The sequence below is a fragment of the Rhipicephalus sanguineus genome, chromosome 8, assembly GCF_013339695.2.
Source record: "Rhipicephalus sanguineus isolate Rsan-2018 chromosome 8, BIME_Rsan_1.4, whole genome shotgun sequence".
Classification (NCBI taxonomy): Eukaryota; Metazoa; Arthropoda; class Arachnida; order Ixodida; family Ixodidae; genus Rhipicephalus; species Rhipicephalus sanguineus.
In genome coordinates, this window is record NC_051183.1 from 44,841,378 (window position 1) to 44,868,406 (window position 27,029).

General features: G+C 44.8%; 1 protein-coding gene across 3 annotated transcripts in view; it reads left to right on the forward strand.

Moving 5' to 3' along the window:
- The first annotated feature begins 683 nt into the window (after positions 1-683).
- LOC119401796 (uncharacterized) overlaps positions 684-27,029 on the forward strand; it is a 46,794-nt gene continuing 20,448 nt past the window's right edge. Inside the window, exons 1-3 of one of the 3 annotated variants that reach the window (XM_037668772.2) lie at positions 684-768; positions 19,700-19,857; positions 22,104-22,166. In XM_037668772.2, coding sequence (XP_037524700.1) covers positions 699-768; positions 19,700-19,857; positions 22,104-22,166 — 291 coding nt within the window. In that variant the 5' untranslated portion in view covers positions 684-698. Of the gene's footprint in view, positions 769-17,564; positions 17,688-19,699; positions 19,858-22,103; positions 22,167-27,029 lie in introns of those variants that run through there. The other 2 variants (XM_037668771.2, XM_037668774.2) reach the window with 2 other exon arrangements.

Here is a 27,029-nt window from a genome sequence, read left to right on the forward strand (position 1 = left end):
TTTCACGTCATCCGCTGGAGTGTCTGTCGTAGCATCTACGAAAAATGTCTGACGTTGCCGATTTGACATTTGCAAACAAGATAGGAGTTCAAGAGAAGTCACAGGTTTGAAGTTCTGGGAAACTGCTGAAGTAAATGGGCTGGAGTAAATGTTTCGACAAGACGTTCATCAGAGCAGCGAATGCATTCCAAAGCAGCATTCTTATGCTGGCCTTGCTTTGCCTCGCCCCAAAACAAATGAAGATCCGAAGAGCATGTAGTTACGCACTCGTGCGAAAATTACATAAAAACATGCTTTTTCCTCCTCAGCCTTTGTGGTCGATGTAGAGTGAGCGAGGCAAATATATAGACGACGCTAATTAAAGCAGTTGATTCCATGACAAAGACTAGTCCTGCTGTAGAAATGTCCGTTCCAAGGGCATTACCCGCTGAGCAATCTTCGCTCTTGAAACCTTTCTATATCTATTGTCCTAGTCATTCACGCTCCGATGCATGTTCAGCACTTGGTCAAAACAATTCCGACGCTTAAAAATATGTTCATTGCTAGCTTTTCTTTGGCAGGATTGGACGACGGCAATGCTGCCGTCATCATTTAGGATGACTTGTCCTAGATAAATGCATATATACGCCCCCCCCCCTCCTAGAAGCGGTTCTCGTGTTAAATGCTAATGCCATTTCAACTACCACACGCAGAGTACTATGCCTCGAGAGTACCTTTTTTTTCTGGCCATATTCCATATGGAGTATAATATTGGTAGCGCAAATGAACGTAAGTTTTACGTGTTCATTCGCTTCATAGCAGCGTTTTTCTTCGTCAAAATAAAAATCATTCTGTCTTTTTTTTTTGAGGCGCTCAGGCTTACATAATACAGGTATTGATGAGGCAAAGTTTCTGACCGGGCTACTCGGAATTCTATAGCTACGTGAACAGCGCGGGAGTCGCAAAGCCAAGGGGCCGTCGAGGATACAGCGCCACTCCTCCTCGCTCCCTTGTCATTGCGTCTCTCTCTCTCTCTGTTTATGTAACTATCGGTGAGGCTCCTTGCCCGACTATCTCGGCTAGGAATGTTATGTACTCATATCATACACATATAACCAACTGGTTCTAACGTAACTGCAGAGAACTGCCAAAAAAGACTAATGTATTACCTCCTCCGTAGCGGCTCACCCGAGCTGAGCATATTGCACTGTGAGAGTTACAAACTGAAATCTACGTCCTACTTCCTTTCAACATGGGCTGAATGTCTGTCACTCGAAAATCGGCCTGCAGTTTGAAGAACTGTTGCACGTGTAAATCCATTACTCCATAAAGCTCTACTTATAGTTCTCTTAGAACTCGTACAACTGGAAGCACAGCAGAAGTTCAATAAGGGATTAGTGCGTGCGAATGCCCTAAGGTAAGCTAGACGATCATCGTGATAGGTCCTTCAAAGCTTTTTTTTTATTAATAAAACCCCGATGTCGGAAGCGTACATCAACTTTTCTGTGTCTTGTACTATGTATATGTAATGAAAAAACTTGGCGGAGACATTTTTTCTAACCCTGAACTAGTTTTCTCGCTATCCATTACCTTGTTGTAATTATTTGTTTATCGACATTCCTAGCACCAGTGGGCACTGACAACAATATATGCGTTGTAAAAAATTTCAGCACTTCAATACCGTCTCCTCTGGTTTCCTTCTCATCGTTATCTGTTCCGTACACAATGTTACGATGAATGAAAAAAACAAAGTCGACGACTTAGAAGACACCAAAACTAGAGCCTAGCCTCGCTCCCGGCTGTCTCCGTCAACCATCTCTACATTTAACTGCGGAGCTGTTTAAGCCAAGCGTAATCTGCTTATCGAAGACAAAAATTCCGTGGAGCGATGACGTCACCCACGTTGCCTAGCAACCACCGGCGCGAGCGTTTCGCCCGACACTGACACGGCTCCACCGCGCTACTGGCAGCTGTGCACTGCCGAGTGTGCGCCGTGACATTATCCGGGGCGCCTGCGCTCCACGCTCTTACACTGTGCATAGCTTTCGCCCTGTAATGAAGGCACTGGACACGGGGCTCGAGCAGTGGACTCGGGGTAGTGGACACGTGGCTTGAGCAAGAGACAAGAGGAAGACGACGTACTGTGATCGGTGGCCTGATCGGCGGCCTGCTTTCTATTAAACAACATTAATTTAACCTACTTAAGAATCACGTATTATGATTAATTTTAAATAACTTGAAAAATCCTATCATTTTTTCTTCACTTTTTTTCTTTTGAAATTTTACTGCGTATAAAAAATTCCATATTTCATTTTTTTATCACTTTTCCTTTTACCCTGTATAGGCCTTATTTTTTCATTTACAATAACCGCCGGCTGCTTGGCCAGTCCCCCATAGTGGTTAAGAGCCAGTACAGAGATGCAAGCAAGCAAGCAAGCAAGGCCTGCATCGTGTTAGCCCTTGGGCAGAGTAAACCGCTGCTTCGTCTGGTCAACTCGTATATTCCTAATTCTCCCAATTTTCCTGCGACTCCTTCACCAGCTGCGCCTTCACCAGCTGCGACTCCTTCACCAGCTGCGACTCCTTCACCGGCTCCTTCACCAGACAGTATGTGCAGCTGGTGTAAGGTCAGCATAGTCGTCGCTTAGCAACCGTGTCTACTACATAGTTCGGAATCCAGAATCCACTTTATTTCCAACACACTTGCTGGGGGTCCCCCAGGCAAAAAGCTGTGCAATACAGCTCGACAGGACCTGGGGGCTTACAGGGCAGCGCATGCAGTGGATTTCACACAGATGTACACTTGTGAGCAAAACAAGCAGCATAATACAAATAAAATATAAAAATCACTATATATACAATGAACATCAGCACACTCTTTCTGTACGACGCACAGAACATGAAATGTTATTTAGTTTTGAACAAAGAAAAATATTTATGGCTTCATCAAATGATCACGCAAATTATTGGAACTCATGGAATGGGGCACTAAAATTAATATGGGTTTTTATGGAGTTGTAAAGTGCTGGTATGCAATATTCAAGTCTTGCTCTATAGTAGTTTGTGCGAGTATGTGGTACTGGTATTTGCCCGTGACGTATGCTGTAGTCATGACGGGTATGTTCTTCGTCTTTTGGAAACTTGTTTTTATACATATAAAGAGCCAGTTTATAGTCGTGTAGCTTGGAAGCTTTTAGAACATTATGTTTAATGAATAGGGGGCTCGGCCGTGTCTAAATGCTTAGCGCGCTCGGCCGTGTCTAAGCATTTGGAAGCCGTGAGTCGGCCGAGGAAGAGGCCACTTACCTCAAAGCTCGGCGTGCCGTGGACCGAGAACGTAACTGTAAACGGCGCTTGAACCCCGACTACGCTCGATTTGAGCGTGAACTAACAACTTTGACAATTGTTAAGTCTATGTGCTTGAGCAACGCGCTGCAAGTTTCGGCAATGTAGAATCAGACGCTCTTAGATATTTCTTTTTCATTTAAACTGTGGCGCGTGGAGTGACCATGCGTCTCCAGCCACACGGGGGTGTCTGATTCAAGGTGCGCCTCGTGTTCTTTGTTTTTTTTCCTTCCACATCACCAGTGGATACAGAAAAAGGCCACTTTGTCGTGCGCGTCTCAAGGGCAGTTTTCAAATTGAAAGGGAATTAGGAGCGATAGAAAATACGCTCACGCTCCTCCGCGATTTGCGTACCACAGCATTATATGGTGTATATAAATAGCTCGCCGTTATTTCGTCGGCGTATACATGGCGTGTGCTTGAGTTGTCTAACGCAGCGCGCTGGGGAGCGAGGGGTTTCTCGTTCAAATCCGCTGTCCAGTACTGCAGAATATTTTGAAATGCGAAGCATTTCTTAGCGAACTTCTGCGACTTTGAGAGTATCTATCTATCTATCTATCTATCTATCTATCTATCTATCTATCTATCTATCTATCTATCTATCTATCTATCTATCTATCTATCTATCTATCTAGCCGCCTACGACTTTGTGCTCTCCTGGTCGCTTGGTTAATCAAATGTACACCAAAATTGGTATGGCGTAACATGACTGTATGACGAACATAAATGACAAGTCATAACATAAAAATCATGACACGCATGTCATGTACAGCATGATTTACATGCCACGTTCATGGTGCGCTGGCGGCCGTTTCGCTAGCTTGATATACACCAAAATTGGTATCTTGCGACGTGACTGTATGACGAACATAAATAACACGAGTTAACATGAAAATAATGACACGCATGTCATTTACAGCATGACTTACGTGCCACGCTCATGGTGCGCTGGCGGCCGTTTCGCTAGCTTGATCTAGCCCGAAATTGGCATCTTGCGACGTGACTGTGTGACGAACATAAATAACACGAGTTGACATGAAAATCATGACACGCATGTCATGTACAGCATGACTTACGTGCAACGCTCATGGGGCGATGGCGGCCGTTCGCTAGCTTGATCTACCCCGAAATTGGTATCTTGCGACGTGACTGTGTGACGAACATAAATACCGCGAGTTAACATGAAAATCGTGTCACCGATGTCATGTACAGCATGACTTACGTGCCACGCTCATGGTGCGCTGGCGGCCGTTTCGCTAGCTTGATCTACCCCGAAATTGGTATTGAGCGACGTGACTGTGTGACGAACATAAATAATAGGAGTTAACATGAAAACCAGTGACACACATTTATGACATACTAGAAGATGTATGCAGCTCTTTGCTGGCTGCTTCGCATTACATCGATTCCCACAATGCGTGAGATCTGCCGGCTTTTCTTCGTGCCTTTTTATATATATGTACATACATATACATATCCAGGGCATGACCATGACGGCGACGGCGACGGCAACAATCAGCCGAGTGTGTCCTTATAATTGCTATTGCAATAAAATTGTCCTACTTACTCCAGCGTCTCATCATCATTGTCCTTCACACGTTTGCATAGGTCGGCAAACTCACTCATGAGTCGACTCACTCAGACTCACTCAGACTCATATCGAGACGTGAGTCTGAGTCTGAGTGAGTCCGGGTGAGTAAAGATTTTGTGAGTCTGAGTCCGAGTGTGTTCGGTTGGGAAATATTTTGGTGAGTCTGAGTCCGAGTGAGTCCGGTTGAGGAAAGTTTTGGTGAGTCTGAGTCGGAGTGAGCCCTAAGGGCAAAATATATTGCATGAGTGAGTCTGAGTGAGCTCCACAATTTTTGCCGACCTATGGTCCTATCTACTGAATTTTAGCATTACTATCAGCCCTATGTCAGCTGACGTGTATACTCCCGCATACTTCTACGCGCTACCGTTCATACGTCAGCTCAATATTTATTGATCAGAGGCGTGATTTGAGGAGTGAGAGGGGAGGAGCTGCCTTGACCTCCCCTCACAAACTTTTTCACGGGAAGTTACTGATAAAACTATCTCGTGTGAGTCATGACTTCCAATAAAAAGGTCCTTACTGAACTGCAAACTCAGATAACTCGTATTTGAAGATACGAGATCAAAAGGTACTAAGTAGCGCACCGATTATGCGAGATATTGGCGTTAAAGAGCATTGACATTGCGGTAGAAAAAGGAGAATTTAATGCTAACGGACTCACGAGTTGACTCACTCAGACTCAGATTGAGCCGTGAGTCTGAGTCCGAGTGAGTCCGGTTGAGAAAAATTATAGTGAGTCTGAGTCCGAGTGAGTCCGGATGAGGAAAAGTTTGGTGAGTCTGAGTCCGAGTGAGCCCTAAGGGCAAAATATATTGCATGAATGAGTCTGAGTGAGCTCCACAATTTTTGCCGACCTATGCACGTTTGTATAAAAAAATTGGCCGCGTATCTGCGTGCTCCGCTGCAAATGCTGTCTGAAGACGATAGAGGAGGCGCTGCGTGAGATATGGACGCCATCTGGCAATACGTCGGGAAACATGAGCTTCTACAGAGGGTTTCCTTCCTCCGTGGCAGAGGGCGTTCGTCAGCGCGCATAGCATGGCATTTTCAGCGCAGCCGCATTTTCAGCGCAGCTTAAGAAACTAGGGTCTTTAGAATTACGTATCTATGTATTTTCTATTAAAGGAACACACCACCTAATACATACCTAGTGATGTTGCGCCTCAGATATGCGTAATATTTACTTTTTGATCGACAACGTTCACAAGTATGAAGAGCCGTACTAGTTCAAGATGGGTGGGCGGTGAGCAAGTGGTTCAACTTTGGCCGGGTGGCTGAATCGGGTGACAGTCAGATAAATAGAAAGACAGGCAGATAGACAGACAGACAGACCAAAATTTCTGTGTTTAAGTTCCCCAAGAAAGACTATCGTCTTTAAAAAGATACAATGCAAATCCACACGTATTTCGGAAAAAAGCTGGATGCTCCGAATGCTTATATGAGAGGATTTTTTTTTCTTCTTTATGAAACAATACTCCACCTTGCAAAAGTGAAGCTTTATATGCCTTTTTGTGCGACTTTCAGGGCGCTGCTGCTGTGCTCTAGCCGCACGCGCCACTGGGTTTTACGCGGTACCTCCATAGAGCAATCACCTTCGCGCATTCGCGCCGGTGGCGACGGTGCCGGCCGGGCAGGAGAAATAAAAATGGCTGTCTCGTCCCCGGCAGCCTTGCCACTGCCTTCTTTTTCTACTCCTCTCACGAAGAGGTTCGGCCACTCTCCCTAAACAAACGTCACTCCTCTCCTCATAGATCTGTTAAAGGGACACTAAAGGCAAAATACAACTCGGTGTGGACTTCTGAAGTACCATTCCAGAAACCTCGTAGTGCTCGTTTCGTGCCTAGGAAATCACGCTTTAATGGTCCGCATACTGTTAGCTGAATTCAACCTGCGCTCCTCTCAAGGCCTCGTGACAAAGCCCTCCCCAAAGAGGACGCTTTAGCAAACGCTACGCCAGCACCCTCTGATATCTGTCAACAGCGCGCCTCCACCTGGAGCGGACACTAGAATACTTATTGTTTTGCATGCCACTGCTACTTTATTTTTTATTTATTTTTTGTCATAAACTAATGGTTGTATTTTGGTGAAAATCGCTTCACATTATATCTAATCACGTCGTTTCTGTATTCCGCAGGCATATTATATCATGTGAACAATTTAGATGAATCCGCAAAGGGTTATAGTAATGGATGATGAACAAATTTTCAATAGGGTAAGCAAAAATGCGTTAGAGCTGTAGGAAAATATCACCGTGGCTTAGGCTGCATATCCTTCACTTCTGTTTACGTTGATCACGCGTAGTTAAGAATGCCGCAGTGTTTTGTTCACGTTCAGTGTTCTCGAACGCACACTGTTTTCGTGCTACACGATCACCGTTTAACCTTTCCGCAAGAGCAACCGCATTCGTGTACTCGTGCACACGTAGTACCCGGTCGCTCCATCGCCCGTACACTACGGGCAGCCTAGAGTTCTGCCTCTCCACAAACTCATATACTCTCCGATTTTAACAAAACTTAATAAATCGTCGCATGTCTGAACTCTATTGTGCCAACGTAATTAGCTCTGCGCTCAGTGAGCGACGGCGCCAATGAACTATAAGATGCGCTTTTTTATTCTATCTCTGTTTACTACAGAGCAGAGTATGAGCACTTTCGCGCGTCAACGACGATTTCGTCCCATTATTGCCCTTTGTTCTTTTTATGCCTCCTCCTTTCCGCTGACCTTTCGAGATCTCTAGAGCTAAAGAAAGTCTTGCGGCGTGCGACACTCTCTGCAACACCTGAAGGCGAAAGTGTGTTTAACACCTGGCAACGCCTGAAGCTATAAAATCGGGCACCAGACTTCTTCCAAGACATAACAAGCCGCAGTGCGAGAGACAAGTATTAAATTATCCGGATGTTCTCAGTCGATTGCATTGACGCTCCCTCCTCCCTCTCTTTCAATCTTTCAGCACCTCCTTACCGTTGCACTGAAGGCTCATTGGCACATGAGACTAGATCGCGCGACCAAGAGTCGCGAAGCAACTGGTCGCAAATGGCCCCTTTGATAGCAAAGCAACTGACTTGACTCAGCCACTTGATGCTCGATTTTTCAGTCGCGCGACTGTGGTCCTAAACATCTGAACCAATCCCATGCGCAGGAAAAGGGTCAGTTTACTTTACGGGGCAATGGCAATGCAAGCCATATGCTAGCATACGTGAATTCTGTGTGGCAGTGGGTATAAGTCGCTCGCAGGTGTGAACATCGGTCGTCTTGAGTGGCTTTTCGCTCACCAGTCGCAAATGGTCGCGCGACGGGCTCTAGTCGCAAGTGTGATTAGAGCGATAACTCCGGGATCGGCTGACATTTCACCAAGTGACGGCATGTACTGATGACGGCATGTGTTGATGGCATCATATGACGTCGTATGATGACGCCATGATGGCGCGTTAAATTAGGAAATCGCTTCGCGCGTTGGCGTGATTCATCACGTAGCTACCTAGGTTTCATTCGATGCCGTGGTTCGCTCCAGAGGCCGCGCAACGAGACATTTAGAGCTTTTGCCTTAATAGATATTCAAGCTCATGTTCGTTTTCTCGAGCCGTTTATTGTGCATCATGCCGCTGGTTGGAACATGGTAGCCGTTCAATGCTGCGTACTATTCAGATAGAGCAAGCGTGTTCTCGCTGTGAGGGAAATGTGCAGTTGTTCGACGGAGTGGATCCATACGCTCTGCGATCCGGAACGGGCATATTCATTTAGTTGACGGAATTCAGCAGCAAATTATTTTCTCTCGCCCTATCTCTCGAATTACTCGTCTTCCTTCCCGCTTTGACATCGCTGAGGTCGACAAGCTAATGGAGCGTCCTTAAACTCTACTGCGCCCGCTGGACTTCTACTGCTCGGGCACTGAACATTGCCACCCCTACTTTCTTCATGTCATCCCTTCAATGTCGACTACTGACCAGAAGGTCGCGGGATCGAATCCCGACTGCGGCGGCTGCATTTTCGATGGAGGGGAAAACGTTTGAGGCCCTTGTACTAAGGTTTAGGTCACGTTAATGAACCCCAGGTGGTCGAAATTTTCGGAGCCCTCCACTACGGCGTCTCTCATAATCATATCGTGGTTTTGGGGCGTTAAATCCCAGATGTTATTATTATTATCTCTTCTATTCTAATTTAAAGCGGTTAAGGTGTATTCAACCAGCAAAAGGTTACCGCGTGAACTTTACCGTTCTTTCTGTCTCACTTTACCAAGGGTAAATCGCATGTTATTCTGTCCTGTCTCCAACTCCCGTCCTTTTACTTGCTATTTCTATGCACGTAGAGTAAACCTTTTGCCAAATGCCAACTTTCAGATTGCTAATTGGATTATCTTGGCGGCGTACGGCTTAGTGTTAAAATGCCGTTTTGAACACGGATAGTGAACACGCAGCTTTTTCATAGCGCTAAAACCAACAAAGCAGAATTAACGCTCGCCAGTGGTTTCTCGGTGGAATGTCGACTGAGTCGATTGAAAACTGTGCAGAAAGCTAGCACACTTATCTCAGGGCAAGCTGTGTGTACAAAACGTGCAGCACACGGTAACATGTATTATTCCTCCACCCCCCCCCCCCCCCGTTTCGTCCCCCATATTGCTGAAGCTGCCTCTGACTGCATTCCATGAACAAACGGAGCAACACACGCGTTCTTTGGTGGAACTATGCGTGCAGAAAAGTTTACAAGAAGTAGAGCAAATAATGTGACTCGCTACAACGAGTTAGTAGTCGTTCAGTGTGGTTTTTCTTGCAGTGTACATATTCTTGATTTTTCGTGAAGGAGGCAAAGCGGGAATAAACAGTAACCAGTCGGAAGTCAGCGCTCCTTCCTATCGTCTGTACTTGAACCTTCCAAAAGATGCGCGACCAACAACACAACCATGGAACAAAGCAGAACATACAGCCTGCTTCCCGACATTCCAACTGTGTAAACGTAATCAATTTCAAGCAAGCGAGTGTGCAGGCAAAAGAAGACTCGTCGCCAGTATAGAAGAGAAAGTTGGCGCTATTACACTTGCGAAATGTACAGCTGACAGGAATCTGTGGAACAGGTGTGACATCGGGGTAGTATTTTGGCCCCAAGCAAATTAAACAAGTTATGTTGCCCAATTGACAGAGAACTGTCTAAAAACACAAAAGTTCCAAAACGACGAGGATTCGGCGTGAACCACAGGCCAATCCTATGCAGAGTGTGCAACAGGTGTTGTGTACCTAATACCGTTGTCTTGTGGCCATATTTACATAGGTCAGACAGGAAGATGTACCAATACCTGGTTGCAAGAGCAGAAGATCATTAGCCCTTTCAGACGCCACCTGTGAAAAACTGTCTGTAAATGCGTAATATCAGTGCAATGTTATTTCAAGGCACTCGATATTATATTGCAACAAAAATAACATCGTAATATGTTCATTTATGTGTGTTATAGTAATCATTCCTGATTACATTGTAATTAAATATCTATTTATTCTGAAGTCATTCATGCTCTGTTTTTGCATAAGTAGAATGAAATTTCAGGCTAGAAATATAATGCAAATTCGTTTTCGGTTATCTCCATGTTGAACGAAGGAAAATTATACTTTCGACGTCGGTCGCGGGAAGCGCCACGTCAAACGACTCGTCAAATATGGTAGTGCCTTCAGCAAGGTGGTCATATGCAACAGTACACTGCAAAATGAAGTTAATTAAAGACAGACCTATTATTCCACCAACATGCAGCACCAGGTCTAAAAACCTTAAGCAACCGTCACTGCGGAGTTCCATGGTTAACGTGAATGCGTTGAGAATGGCCGCGAACACGCCAAATAGTTGCTTAAGGTTTTTAGACCTAGTGCTGCATGTTGGTGGACGGCACACTTGCTGGGAATACGCGCCGAGGTCACAGAAGGGCCTTCTTCCGTTCAGCTCGGCGCATACTAAGCTTGTGAAGCGCGGAGTTGCCTTGGGTGTTCTCAGAGGTGCTCTGAAGAGGTCCTGCCCTCACCAAGTGCAAAGCACCTTTAGCGCCCAGGTCGAGCGACTGAAACGCGCCGGCTACCCGACTGAATTACTCAGTGCCTTGGCGGCAATTATACTGAGCGAGCTTTCGAAACGTGGCTCGAGGACACGCCCAACACAGGAGACACAGAAAATTTCTGTCATCCCTTACGTACACGGTGTGAGCCATGCGCTCAAGAAGATTGTTGGCAAGGCAGGCGTGAGACTCGTTTTCTCGGCTCCTCGTAAACTCGGCCGCCTTTGCACTCAAAGTGAACGATGACAATACCAAGGAGCATGCGTGCGTCAAGAAACACAGGACGCAGTACGTCGAGTGTGTAAGCAACGTAGTGTACGACATTCCATTGTCCTGTGGTCTGTCCTATACTGGACAAACCGGTCGCTGTTTGAACGACCGCCTGAGAGAGCACGCAAATAATCTCAGGACTTCAACGAGCAGCACATTGGCAGCCCATTGCTCCTTGTGCGGCTGCGCCCCGCTCTTTCATGAATGCAAGATACTCTCGAGATATCGTACCAAGACAGAGCGCGAAATTAACGAGGCTTTTCATATCAAGACGAAAGGGGACATGAGCGTTAGTGAGCCTTCACTCGCCCTCCTGGAAAAAGAGACAATGTTTTTGAGCAGTTAACTTATACATTTTGACTCGTGACAGATTCGTTTTTGCCTTTCACTCTGATGTGCACGTGATGGTTGTTGTTTTCTGTTTTCAGCTATATATTTCCAGGTGTAATAAATTTACACACAGTTGTTCGTCAGCGCTTGTGTCGTGTATTCAATCTTTCTCCGTCCCGTTTTTTGCGCTGTCCCCCTCAGCATCATGTACCAACTGGCCCTTCAAGAAACCCTTCTGTGTACATAGCGTCTCAAAGGGTTAGAACCGAAGGACTGTTCACACACGTGACTTTGTAGCTCATGCGGCTGCACTCCCATTTCTTGTGATGCCACTATTTCATCAAAACACTCTGATCAGACTACCAGAGAACTGATAGAGGCCTTTCACATTTGTAGATGTGGAGATAAATGTGTAAGCGTCCCCTCCATCACATTAACAGAACTATAATTTCCTTCTCTCATCAGCACTCTGAGGGTGTGAACTTAGGCACTTGTTCTCTAGCCCCTTGCCTATCTTTTTATGTTCCCTTTTTCACTCTGCCCAGGGCGAAAGCAGCCAGATCATGTGACACTTGTCAGGTTTATATGTAAGCTTTCCTTTGGAATAAATTGTAGATGCCAGTCAGCGCCTGTGTTGTTTGCGTCTTTCTTCTAGTGTCCGTGTTCGCGTGCGCCCCTTATCCTACCAAAATGAACACGCTTAAAAGCTCAGCAGCCCAACTATCTGCCATTGCACAGAGAAATCGCCTGAACGATAGCCAATACCGCCAGCGTGCATTTTGTGCATACTGCCACGTGCGCTTATTTCTTTCTTGTAGGACCGGCCTTTATCCACAAGAACTATTACCACCCCTCGGCAGAAGCCGCGCCTATTCCTTGGGCAACTTCTCGATTGTTTTAACCTATTCTAATAAGGTTGCGTGTACGACACGAGTAGTCGATTTTAATCGCGAGCGAACGCTAGTCCCAGAGATAGCGCTGGAATTTTACATCCTTCAGTACAAAGACGACGCCTTCCGCCGACGATCACTTGATCTATGACCGATGTTTGTGATCGCCGTTATCGTAGCAGTTTGAGTGTTACATCTCCCTCTCGCTCTCTTTACGTCTTTCATTCTTTTGCGCACGAGTGAGCCCAAAAAAAGTTTCATCTTTAATGGCGTGAATTTTGCGTCCTTCATCGTCACAACCACGTGACATTATTTCCAGTTCACCTAGGAGTTAATATTCATTCCTCACCATCAAACGACGAGAAGAGCAGCTAATGGAATGAAAACGTAGACCAAGTAAGAGAAAAAATCTTCTCTTTACCCGAGCGGATCTCCGTCTCTCCCTCAACCGTTATAACAAATATAATGCGCGATCCCACAGATTGAGTATAAATAACAGTGGACTTCCGTTGTAAAAAAAGACACTTCCAGGTTTCCAGCGAAGCTGTCTTAGTCGACCCTGCCCCGTTGACGTCTTTGGCATGTCGCTCATCGCGTGACCTGAGGGGCGAGTGTGAGGCTCGGCGGAAAGGGGGAACAACTGTGCCTAACCGGGAGGGGTAGGTAAGGGAGTATAAAGTATCGGTAGAACTGGCAGTACTTCTTACTTTAATTTCTCATTTACGTAATTGGTGCGAGGGACGCACAAATAGAATACCGCCAGTTCCACGCTGTGAAGAGTATTTTTTTTATTCCGAAAGATATCGTCTACCGAGCACATATATCAAATAAGCCTAGAAGCCCGCTATTATCACCCCGATATATAAGGAATGTAGGGATCGCTCTTTCACCAATAGTTACAAGCCTATAGCTTTCATGAGCAAGGCTCGTACACTGTTCGAGAGAACAAACTGGCGCCTGCTGCATTATCTAGAGGCCACAATAATTCTCCACAAACAACAATGTGTCTTTAGGCACGACAGGCGAACAATCCAACAATGTGTTTCTAGGCACGACAGGTGAACAATCTTCTTTGTCCGCTTTGAAACACCCACCATTGAAGCCGCCAAGCTAAGGCGCAAAACACACGAAAGACTTTTTGTAACCCGTGCGGCTCCCGAAACGTCACTCGTGTGTTCTCAGCTTGACTTGGTCACAGACCCCAACTTCAAAAATAATTCCTTTGTTCTATCTCTTTTAAGATTTAATCTCATTGATCCAGCTCTTAATTTTGATTTGGCACCTACGCGGTAGCTGTCTTGTTAGTTCAATGCTCACTTTTTATTGTTGCTGCGTATGAGAAACGTAGATTCTTGGAACCGTAGTCTTAATCATCATTTTCGTTGCTCTACGCGTCATCGCCGTCGAAGTTTTTGCTTTATTTTTGCGTTGCAATGCGAACAAACCATCATACATTTACGTGTACGGTGAACTTCATTGGTTTGTCCAAATGAGTTACAATGAATAAAAGACGGCCACACAAGTAGTTAGGCTGCCCTTAATTTGCAGAAATGCCAGTATCCAAAGGTCGATAGATCGGATCCAGAGAAGCGAAAACTTGCGAATAATCATAATGCCTAGATATACCCACTCGCGTGCAATGTTGGTCAGCTGTTTCACCAGTCAGTGTGTGTAGAACCATTGTGCTATCGTATGAACCTACAGGCTTTAGTTAACGTCAAATAAAGTATAATCTCGTGTTCACGAGGCAATATGCGCGCGGACGATGTTCGTGTAGTGATCCATAAAGCTGATGGCAGCGTCAGTTATAATTTTTCTACAATATTTATTACAAATTTGGTCCCTAGGTCTGCAAAACCTCCACATGTGAAAGACACTTGCAATGTAGTGCTTGATGAATACAGGCACCAAACTTTCGTACAGAGCCGAGGTGATCTATTTTAAGCGGCAACTACTAACGTAGGTATTCTTTCGCAGAACGGAGTAATTTTCACGGAATTTACACCTAAGCATTATCATAATGTATTACGCAAGTAGATGTTTACGTCAAGGTATTTTGACCACAGCAGGTCACGCTAGGACAATTGAACAATACGGTCTTGTTACGAGTGTGACGGATGTGCTTACATTGCGAAAGGCGCATACAGTCGAGAAAATATCTGACATGGTCTGAACGTGCTAATCATCAATACCACGAGTCCGTGCTACTTCGTCTTCTCCCGCCGTCCTCCTGCCTCTTTTCACACTCTCCTGGGGAACTGACGAAGCTAACCGAGCAATACAGTGTGCTCATGGGTTGTACTTCTTTGATTGTGCAAGATCTGCAACTTGATTGCGAGAATTCATTCTAATAACTGTTGCGGTTTGACGTCAAGAAACCAGGATATGATTATGAAAATGGCGTAGCGGAGGGCTCTGGAAATTTCGACCATATGGGGTTCTTTAACGTGCACCTAAATCTAACCTCACGCCCGGGTGTGCCCGGGATGAGCCGATATGATCAGGAAAACTCGCAGGGATGCCGGAATTGCGGTCACGAATGTTGCAGTTTAGAATACATGCTCTGGCAGTACCTAGCGTTAGAGGCATCTTCGCTTCAAACCAAGGACTCCTGGGAATCCGCCCTCAAGAGTCTGGGACATGTACAGGAACCCCAGGCTGCTCATATATCTCATTATGTTGCGGTGGGTCTAGGACTATCGATTCTCGCACCATCTGCGCCTTTTGCTACCTCGCGCAGATTTCACGCCTCTGCTGCGTTTAAAAAGCTCCCACTGAGCTAACTCTCGGAACTCGTTGGTGTCATGCTGGAGTCGTGTTAGGTAAGGTAAGGCTGCTCGAATTGCTGGAATCTCCTCTCGTCTTCGTCCTTGTTCTAATAATAATGATAATATCTGGGGTTTAACGTCCCAAAACCACGATATGATTATGAGAGACGCCGTAGTGGAGGGCTCCGGAAATTTCGACCATCTGGTGTTCTTTAACGTGCACCTAAATCTAGGTACACGGGCCTCTACCATTTCGCCTCCATCGAAATGCGACCGCCGCGGCCGGGATCGAACCCGCGACCTTCGGGTCAGCAGCCGAGCACCGTAACCGCTATACCACCGCGGCGGACGTCCTTGTTCTAGCACTGTTTCTTCGTTCAAAATGCTGGAATTGAACTTCTCATAGCGACTCAAGCTATGAGAAACACCGTTGTGTAGGGCCCCAGATAATTTTGAGTGGCTTGCGTTCGTTAACGAGAACTGACATCGCACAGCCCGCGGGTCTATACCATTTCGCCTTCATCGCTATTTTACTGATTTCATCGGAATTGAACCACCGTCTTTCTTGTCAGCAGCCGAGTATCATAATCTCTGAGCCAACACGGTTGCTTCATGATGCAGTCAGTCGCTTCATCGCTCATGCATGGCAGCATCATCCCTCTAAGCAGCGAATGAAAAGGACAGTTTCAGGAGGCACCTATAAAAGAAATCCATTTTTGTCGCAAGGGTGAAGCAATAAACGCAAAAGCAACAAATTGGAATGCTATAAGAAATAATGTTTGCACCTAATTCCTTGAGCATCGTACCTGGCGTAACTCACCGAAACACTGGCATAAGAAAATGTGGCAGCTGAAGCGAGTGAAGCAACCTTGGCGATGTCTACCACTTTAACGCAAACAAAGTATGATAGATGTGCTGACGCCTGTCAAGACTGGATGGTCACTCAAAGTACGCAGTTCTTGTGAGAGCCACACAGCGCCCCCCTCCCCACTTTCTTGCGAGACTCCACATGGCGAGGTAGGTTCCAGCCTACTACTTGGACGACGAAAGAGCGACATACGGCGCACCGCTAGACTAGCAACTGAACGTTTATTGAGCGTTTTCATCCCATTTAGAGCAGTTGTTAGCGGATAGATTGCTCACTGATTATCAGATTTTTTTTAATTCTGACCATGAATCTTTTTTTCTCTCTTTTCTTTAGTAGTATGGATGGTATACTGATGCATGATTGCCCACTTTCGTCGATGGCCATCGCTTCTAAAATTTCGTGCGTCAGCTTCTGTTTATATCTTAAAGCAAATAGGCGCACTATGGGAACAAGGACAAAAGGAAGGAACCGACGACACAAAGCGCACACTCGCAACTGAAGGTTTATTGAAAGAGTACACATAAATACGTTACAAAAAAAGGGGCACGTGGTGCAATTTTCCTCGCCTGTTTCTTCTGTTTACTTTTTGCTAAACTGCTGATGTCGTGCAGTTTGACAGTGCATCGATGGTGGCGATTGTGGAAGGCGAGATTACCAGCGGGGGTTCTTTCTGACGATGCCGCATACTCTCTTGTCCGGTCATTTGGCAAATGATTGTGTCGACATGGGTATTTCACGCCACATGGGTCTTACACGCGATGGAAGACGGACAGCGCGTTTCCTCTCCGCTTTAGCAGGGAATGTCGGCTACCCTCGCACGCTCTTCCTCGCAATAGGACTTCATACTGCACCTCACGGCGGCACCAACGGTGGCAGGGACGGCAAATATGCGCATAGAGTGTGCACGCAATTGCTATCGCAATAAAAACCCACATTTAATGCTTGCGCTGAGAAGAACAGGTGTCGGTACTGCAGGTATTCGAGTCCCGGATCGGGTTCCTTGACTGAAGTCTTCTTTCTATGTTTCATTGTGACCTATTCTGGTGCCATTTTAGCGACATTAGTCCCTTGACGTAATTGGTGTGAATTCTTGGTGAAGGCTGGTATAAGGAACTTTACTGTTGAATATTCAAACAAGAGAACAGTTTACAAGAAAATGGAGGTTTCAAGTGATAAGAAATTGATTAATTTAAATGCCGCTAGAACCAACGTTTCAAAACCTTTTAGCGAAATGTTGCCTCCGGCGTCACTACATGCTTAGCCATCTTTTTTTTTTTTTTAAACGGCCCTTTCACTAGAAAGGCAGAGATAGAAATGTCCAATCAGCGACGACGCGTATTGGCTTTTACTGAAAACAATTCCGAAGCTAAAAAAAAGATTTTCATATTTTAACTCTCATTCATTCCCGTACTTGAAGCATGTCAATATCACTGCTGCCGTCATCATTCGAGTTCACTGGCCCTGGACATATGCATTTATACGGTGCCCCCGAGATGCAGCGCTCGTGTTAGATGTCAGTGCTATTTGAACCGTCGCAAGCCTTCTACGATGCTTCGAAAGTGCCTCCTTTTTCTGGCCATTTTCCTGATGGATTATTCTATTTGTAGCTCAAATACACGTAAGTTTTCCTGTACGTTTTTTTTTTCTTTCGTAGCAACGTAACTTGTCACTTAATCATTTATTCATTCGCTTTCTTTTTTATCTAGAGGAACAGATTAGAGTTGTTGTTGAGACTCCTTCCGTGTCTGTCTTGGTTGAGCGTGTTATTTAAGGACATTCGATATTCCCAACGCGTTCTAACGTGTCTTCACAAGACTGCCGAAATCGAAAGAAAAAAAATTAGGCAGCTTCGCAGTATTGGTGCCAAGCCTGAAGGAAGAGCGGAGCTGGATTGACTGCTTTATTTCTCTTTAGTTTTCGGTTTCTTTATTCCACTCTTTCTTTCTCTGTCTCTCTTCTCTCTGTTTTTTCTTTGTCTTTTTTGTCTCTGTTTATTTCTATTTCTTTCCTTCTCCCTCTCTCTCTCTGTCCATTTCTTTCTGTTTCTTTCTTTTCTTCCTCTCTCCCTCTCTCTTCATTTCTCGCTTATTCCTTTCTCTATCTTCTTTCTCTCTCTTACTCTCCTTCTTTCTCGATTTATTTCTGTCTTTCCTTCTCTCTATTCATATAATTCTTATTATCTATATGGTATGCTTCACTCTCCCTCACTTCCGTTTCTCACCCCCTTTCTATACCATATTATGCACGACCATGCTATGCCAGCGGCTACTTGGCATATACTCGCTTTCTGTGACACATACCGGCTTTCTGCTAGTCACGCGAACCGGCGCAATTAAAAGCCTAAACAGCTCCCCTTTGAAAACGTGCATCCAAAATATCAAGAAGCGTAAACTACATTGATCAAGATCATGAAATGGAAAAACTGCCAACAATCCTTTCGTTGAAGACATTGCTACCGGGGAACTAACACGGGTTTTTCAGAAACAAGGATTGTCCGTTGAAAAAGAAACTCTCCTGTTTCAGCATTCCAACCCAGCTGAATGACACATTTTTCTTTTTGAGAATCATTCTTCACAGTGTGGGATCACGCTGTCATTGATCAGGTTAAGTAGGGTATCAATATACAACCACTTCTGTTGCGCATCTCGCTCCGATATCTAGACAAGTAAATGGGTAAAAGTGTGTGTGATATTACAGGGACGGTAAATGCTGAATGGCGGCAAAAGGTTGCGAGAAAATTTTCTTCACTTACAGAGTGAGCATTACCGCGACATCTGCATTCGTAATTTGCTGATTTCATTATGTCATACTTACATACAGGTTTTATTATAAATATGCTGCTGCTTGGGACGCTACGAAGCTACTTCTGAACTAAAAATCAGAACTAAATATTAGAGCACTTGAATAAAAGCCACGAATGATGTCCAACGCTTTGCTCGTCTTCATTATCCGATGCCTTCTTATCGCATTACACCCGGATCCGGGTCCCGCGATCAGTTCCTCGTATTGATAAGCTCCCTCTTGCTGTTACAGATATATTTCGAACTAGGATTGACAGTTGGGATAGCTAGTAATAGCTGGGTTAGTTGGTGATTTGTTCTCTTTCAAAATGTTCAATATCTTTTGAAGTGTCTAATTAGGAGCCTCGTAGTCCCCCGTGGCGCTCCGTTGAATGGATTCTTTTTGAAGTCGAATAAGGTACGAGTGCAGTCAAATCACTGCAACTTCGATGATCATCAGGAATAGTCTTTCTCAGTTTTATTTTGATTAAGAGCATTAAGCCGAAAGGGTATGCAAACTTTTCTGCGACATGTGCTAGGTTAAAGAAAAATTTTGCAGACACTTTTCTGTATCGCTGAACTTGTTCAATGATTGAATCGGTCGGTTGGCCGATCTGTCCGGCCAACCATCGGGTTGCGGACGATCAATTGCCGACCATCGGGTCCGCACTTGAGCACCACAACCACCAACCACTAGACCATCGCGGCGGGTGACATAACTTAAAGAGAGTAATTGTGACTAAAGAGTTCTATGGCACTTTACCCTTAACTTTAACAGTATGGGAGCTACGAGAATAGGAGAATTTAGAGTATAAGCGATGTGAAATAACTGTTTAAAGAAATCTTTCAGGTCCTCCAGAAGAGAAGATTGGCGAAAATGTTACTGCCAGTATATATGTCTACTATAATTCAACATACCTACCGCAAAGGATTGTAAACTCCAGATCCGAGGACGGTCCTCCCCGTACAGGAGAAATACCGGCTACATTTCTAAATCTGTTTAAGAAGGTAAACTTATACGCCTGCAAGTACACAGTTACTATATATGCAAATTTGCTGCACTGCATTATGATGCATCGGCATTTTCTGCAGCTCGTTTCGAGATAATATTGGCAGTCAAATGTTAGCATAGAGAGGCCTAATAAGACAAAGCTTTTTGTTTACATATTCCTGATGAATACATTTCTCAATGTTTCCTTTTTGTTCCACGCACTGTGACAGGAAATGTGTGACAAATATGATATTTCTCGGCAGAGCAGGGTACTCTTGAGGAGCTCAAGCCGAACACGCTGCCGCAATTTCCACTATGAGGTATTTTAGACAAGAATCAAGCTCAGTGCAAACAACAATTTGACGCACTCAGTTCCGTTTACCTATCAATCAGTGTTTTCCAAGAAACGTGCGACGTAGTTAGCAGTGAAATGAAACTTATTCCCAAGTCAAAGTGCTACCATAGACAGCAACTAAAACAACTGGAATGGTGCTGGAAGACGGGGCATACAGGGTGTTCAAAATTAAGCTTTATGGTTTTCTTAAAATTCTGGGAGGTACGTGAACACCACCTTTGCAGATAAGTTGTTTATCCAAGGGGACACAAAGTGAGATACTAATTATCGCCGTCAGCCACCCAATTAACAAAGATTGAATAATTAACGTTTTAATGAGCGAAGCAAGCGGGCACGTTTGCACTGAAATGTTGGAGACTGTCGCGTTTCCACACAGTTCCACTTGGAAGAATTATTCTAGCAGGTACGTGCCCCGAGATATTGTGCTGCAAAAATTATTTGCGGTTTGAATTATTACGCATGCAAGACGGCGAGCACTGGCGCAAAGCTCCTCCCCGATGTGTACCGGCAGTTGCGTGCGGCGTTTAATCTGACAACAGGTCGAAGACATAGGCAAAGATGATAACCGTTACCCTTTTGCAACCGGCTGGCTAAAGCAAGCAATGACTGTTCGTCACCTCAGAGAGGACCATTACGCCGATCCTCACCGTCTTGCATGCGTAATCATGCATACCGCAATTAAACTTTGCAGCGGGATATTTCGGGGCACAGACATGCTAGAAGAATTCTTCCAAGTGGAACTGTATAGAAATGTGACGGCCTCCAACTTTTCAATACAAACATGCCCGCTTGCTGCAATCATTAAGAAGTTATTTATTCAATCTTAGTTGATTGGGCGGCTGACAGCGATAATTACTGTTTCACTTTGTGTCTCCCTGGAAACATAACGTAACTGCAAAGGTGGTTTTCACGTTCTTCCCAGTGCTGAATTTTAACAAATCCAGTGAATAAGTTAGTGAGAACTTTATTGTGGTCCAAAAGTAGCAAAAGCTGAACACGACTGGTGGTCCCGCTAGCTCAGCCAGGTGGCTCTACCCACGAAGGTGCCGGAAGCTGGAGCCTCTCGGCGCTGTCCCGGGCCCTCTGGACTGGCAGGAGTTGGTTGTTGAGTTCCATGCTGCGCATAGCAGGATCTTCCCCCCTCCACACCCTATATTGAATAAAGTGCAAGCGGTCACACTACGACAACTACAGACAAAAACGTACATCACTCCAGCCGTGCTAAACAGAATCGATCCAGACTTTTCACCTCACTGTCAGAACTGTAATCACGTGCACTGCAATTTCGAACATATGCTCTGGCTGTGCCCCTTTAATTCGAGGCCAGGATTATCAGACAAATCCATAAAGCTTAACTTTGAACACCCGGTATATGTGAATATAGAAGGGGGTTAGGTAGAGCCTGAGGATTCGAAATAAAGTGGTGATTCAAAGAGCCATGAGGTGAACACACAGATAACTGTAGGTTATTTTGCTTGTTTTCTCTGAACTGCACTAACGTAGATCCAGCGTAACCGTAGTGATACCTGATAGTAACATCGATACTATTTTAAAAATTGCTATGAGCATTTATGTCGAACGTGGCTGCAAGATTACAAGCTAGATATATTTTGCAATATACAGTGAAAAATTTAGGATATTGACACAAAATAAGAGAACACTACGCAGCTCCCTGAATTCAACAGCAATCCACTAATGAAACATAGTGTAATGCATGGCGATGTTTCAGTATGTACATCTGTGCTGCAAGTAGGCACAGAAAGACTTAATATTTCGTTAGTTCGACACACACAAGAAATGTGTCAACTCAGTTCTGATGAAATCGATCCACTTATTTACAGTATTCTTCTTTTACTAGCGTTCGCATTGCAAGACCGACCTATTTGCATATTTATTTCATTTTTTCAGGTGGGAGAATACTTTCATAATAGGTCAGTAATGATAAATTTCACTGTGATAGACGCGGAAACGGTAAGTTGCCTCAACAGTTAGGTAATTGTCACCGTACAGTAGCAGTAGTAAGAGGACAACAACTATATGAGACGCTCACTGGTGCACGGACCTCGTACTCACTTAACTTAACGTCAATTTAACTTTTCAATGCGACACCCGTAACATATATTATAACCGAATTTCGAAATTTATTTTAAATCAGATGCTACATCCGTCTGCCTGTTACTTTTCTGCTCTTTATTTTTCTGCATTGTTTCATTTATTATTTTCATTTTCCCAACTCAACGGAGGGTACCCAACAGAGTCGATGCATGGCTCCCTCTCTGCATTTAACGTTCATGCATTTAACGCTCATTTATTGTTTAATGCATGGCTCCATCTGCATTTTTGCAAGCAAATGTTCTTACAACCTACATTTTTAATCAACACTTCAACATAAAAGCGAGTGAGAAGGTTGTGTCGTACACCCCTTGAGGACTAATGAGGCCAAAATAACCATTCCTTCATCTTAAGGCTAACAGCATCTCGTAAAGAAGTTAGTCCCCTGTTAGTTGCTCCTCAACAAACTAACTTTTAGTACACAAAGTTGCACCTTACTAGTGATCATCGTCACCATTCAGATTTGCATCTTACCCGGATTGTATTAGCCCCACAATTGCACTTAACCACATAAATCTGAGGATTATCGGTTTATCACTAGCGCAGATGACCTTTTAAGCCCTAGGAATGATCTTCGGTCACCCTTCGCAAGACTAAATATTTGTTCGCGTTTCTTTCTTTTTTTTTCTTCCTGAGGCGTTGAACAGTACGAGCGAAAAAACAAGGAAAACAATTCCGTACGTTTTACTGCTTTCGCAGGCACTGCAACAAGTGGCGTAGAATGGCAATAAAGACGCTAACAAAGCCACCATTATTCTACATACATGTGAAATTCCTGCATGTTTCTATGTCCGAATTTGACTATTTACCACCATGTTTAGTAAGTCCAGTTGACGGCTCCTGACTGTTCATCATAATCTAGAATTTCTCGGCTGCAGTCTTCTGCCCGAGAAGCTTTTCTTCGAATTAGGAAAGACCATCTGGTGAAAGAAAGCGACACACGTTCCGTCCATGTCATCGACAAGGAGCTACCAATTAGTAGAGTTTCAATGACGAGGAATGTAAACTTTGTGAAAGCAGGGAAAACCACCGTTTAAGAGTAAACATTTACTGTCGAACAACTTCTCAACGAAGTAGTATCAGGACCATAATTTAGTTCGCTATACCCGATATTCGTTGTTACACTATAAATAAAAAGAGGCTCTAAAAATTGGCAGCCTGGCTCGCGCAAAGATCCCAGATACAAAAACGTATTATTCTATGCTTAAAACCCGCTAAAACGAGGTAATCATCACTTGTCTCCTTGTGAATGAAGGAAGGGAATTTTTCGAAGGCTCCTTTCTTTGTTTGTCATAACCTTAATGAAAACGAGCAGATAATGAAGCCAAGGAAGGTTGTCTCCTTGGTATTTCAAACACAATAGACCAGAAAAAATGGGATTGTTAACTGTCTTTGAACATATAACTTATTTTCTACGCTCCTTCGCGAGTTTTGAGCCTCGTGCGAACCAAATATTTCTTCTTTATAGCCGATGTCTTGGCGGCTCTCGCATTTTCGGTTTCTTTATATAAAGGAATAAATTTCACGTAAATAAACCGTGACGAGACAAAGTATGTATTTAGTTCACTATAACCGATAATTCGCTATATCATTGTTCGTTATAGCCTGGCTCAGCTGTATCTAATATTCTTAATGTAGTCGTAGTTGATGCAGATGTGCCCGACATGGGATCATTTGTGTATGCTAAACAAAAATTGGGGGACGCTTAAGCTTCTCCTTTAAGAGTTGAACGCGATAGCGAAATCCGGCCCCAGTGCGCACTTCAACCACTAAGTGCATACTTATTAATGTGTATTGTTACACACACACACGCACGCACGCACGCGAATTGTACAGGCTTTCGATCTAAAGCAAGAGTCGCATGGCCTCCAAGATATACGCCGTGCGCCCGCCCTCTCGTATTCCATGAAAAGTCGAGACATATTTCTCACAATGCCTCACAGATGGCAGCACATTATCTAGCGTTTGCTGCGTTGGCTTGATATGTTTTCCGCTAGGTGGACATAGTTGTTCATTTTTAGAGCTGTTTGAAAGTTCGCGTGTGTATTTAGCGGCGATGGCTGCACTATCCCGGCGTTTTTCGACGTAGTTTCATGGCCTCGCGATTGCGCCTACAAATCGCCGTATGGGCTCGTTTTCGTCGTGACACCTGCCGAACGAAATGCGTTGAGACTCCTTTCACTACATGACATTTATGTAGTGTTTTTTTCTGAAGCAGCTGCAAGTAACATCGTGGCTTTGTGGTAAGGCACCTGCTTGCCACGCGAACGGCCTGGGTTCGATCCTCATTGGGACCGAAGATTTTATCGTTTATTTTATTTGCTACTTTCTCGATTTTTCGCTCACGGATGATTTTTCGCTCACAACCAACGGTGCCGACGCCGACACCGGAATTTCTGCGACACGAGCTCTCTAACGCTATCGCGTTGATACACTCTTTACTTAGGAGTGTCACTCCAGTTACTCACAGAATTAGAACAGTTCTCCACATTCACCAATAGGGTGCCGAATGTATCAGATAGTCATTAATTCAGCTGACGGGAAAAAGTTACAATACCTTCCCAGTTGCTTGTGGGTAATTTCCCCTGATGCATATTTAGTGCCTTTTTTGTGCGTATGACCGTGCGGTACGTCGTAACGTACCGCCTGTATACTGGTTTTTGGCATGCGACCGCATTCTTCTGACTTTAGATGCATTTTCTCATTTTGGCGTCATCTAAATAATGTGTCTCTTGTATATGCTTCCCAATTCGCATTTGTGCTGAAGGTCTACATTTAGTGCAGAGTCTGTAGCTAGCTCCCAGCTTTGAGATTACTGCCGGCAGTTTAATGCGAAAGCTGTAATAGCAATCGCATGTAGCCTAAAGACAACAGAGTATATAAAAAAGCATATCTGGCATTCTTCGAAAAGGTTAGTGCCAGTCACTCAGTAAAAGAGTCAGTAGCACTTTCAATGAAAGGGTCAGTATCCAGCCATTCAATAAAAATGTTAAGAAGTTACAATTTCAGTATGTGAAAAATGGTCCCGAGCGTTCGTGTGGCCGTGTTCAGCACCACGACATTGAGTGGCATACTGTACTACGGGACGGGACCCGACCAATCCATCCCAATATGCGGAAGACATGGCGGTAACACGAAAGGTAATAATAATAATATCTGGGGTTTAACATCCCAAAACCACCATATGATTATGAGAGACGCCGTAGTGGAGGGCTCCGGAAATTTCGACCACCTGGGGTTCTTTAACGTGCACCTAAATCTAAGTACACGGGCCTCGAACATTTTCGCCTCCACCGAAAATGCCGCCGCCGCGGCCGGGACTCGATCCCGCGACCTTCGGGTCAGCAGTTGAGCGCCATAACCACTAGACCACCGCGGCGGGGCGGTAACACCAAAGTTGTAGCGCCTTTTAGTGCCGATGAGGCCTACACTAAGGAACATAAGCTGTGTGGTACACAAGTAGCGACGTCAGCAGTAACTTAGAAAGCAGGCAACCAGATTTTAGCGATCGTGTGCAGACGTCCTAAGAACTAAAATATTATTAGGATCTAAAAACAAAACCGTGCACTTATATATGATGGTTACATGTCACTGTTAGTATTAAAAATTAGCCTGAGGCGCCGCCTGAAGTTTCTCGGGGGGTTGATTCCAACCGCCCATCCTCCACCCGCCCCCGTTTATGTAGGTTCGCACGCTGTTTGTAGGTGTGTGCTTATACTGAACTTATAATGAACTGTTTTACATGGCCTCAAATCTAAAACCTGTTTATGTTATCTAGACGGCATCGTTATTTTCACTTACATTTTCCCTCACCACCTTGAGCGTTTGGATGAAGTTTTAACATGCATTTCGAACGCTGGACTTCCCCTCAATACAAATTTGTGCCACTTCGCCAGCAAAAGCATCAAAGTGTTAGGCCACCTTGTCAGCAAAGACGGCGTTCCACCAGACTTGGACAAGATTCCTCCCGTGACTCGTTTCCTTCACCCAGAAATTAAAAAAAAACATTTGCCAAGTTTCCTTGGCCTGGCGTCTTACTTCCGCCGCTTCATGACTAACTTTGCTGCCACTGCGGGGCCATAACACACGCTTCTATCGCCGGGAATGGCCTTCACTTGCACTGATGACTGCGAGTGTGCATTCCAAGCTCTTAAACGTGCATTACATCAAACCCCATCCCCCAACACTTGGTTGAGAACGCAGCCACTTTTCTGCACACAGATGCAAGCGGCCATGGTACCGGTGCTGCCCTCCTTCAGCGATGCGACACTTGACGAGAGAGAGAGAGAGAGTCGTTGAGTATTCTAGTCGTTGCGTGTCCTAGTAATACTTGCGGAGCAGAACTACTCAATAACAGGGAAGGAATGTCTCGTTGTAGATTGGGGCATAAAAAAAAGTGTCAGGCATATCTTTATGGACGCCACTTCACTGTGATTACCGACCACCACGCTTTCTGCTGGTTGCCCACACTAAAAAGCTTGTCTGGAAGCCTCGGTCGCTGGGTACTTCGTTTGCAAGAGTACATTTTTGACATTGTGTACAAGTCTGACAAAAAGCATCAAGATGCCGACGCTCTCTCTCTCTCGCTACCCTCTGCCACTTTCATCTCCGACCAAGCAACCTCCTTGCTGTCCGTATGATCATATGGCTTCATCGCCACTCACGTTATCACCACTGGCAGTTGCTGAGTCGCATCTTCCAACCACCGCACTCAGTTCGCCT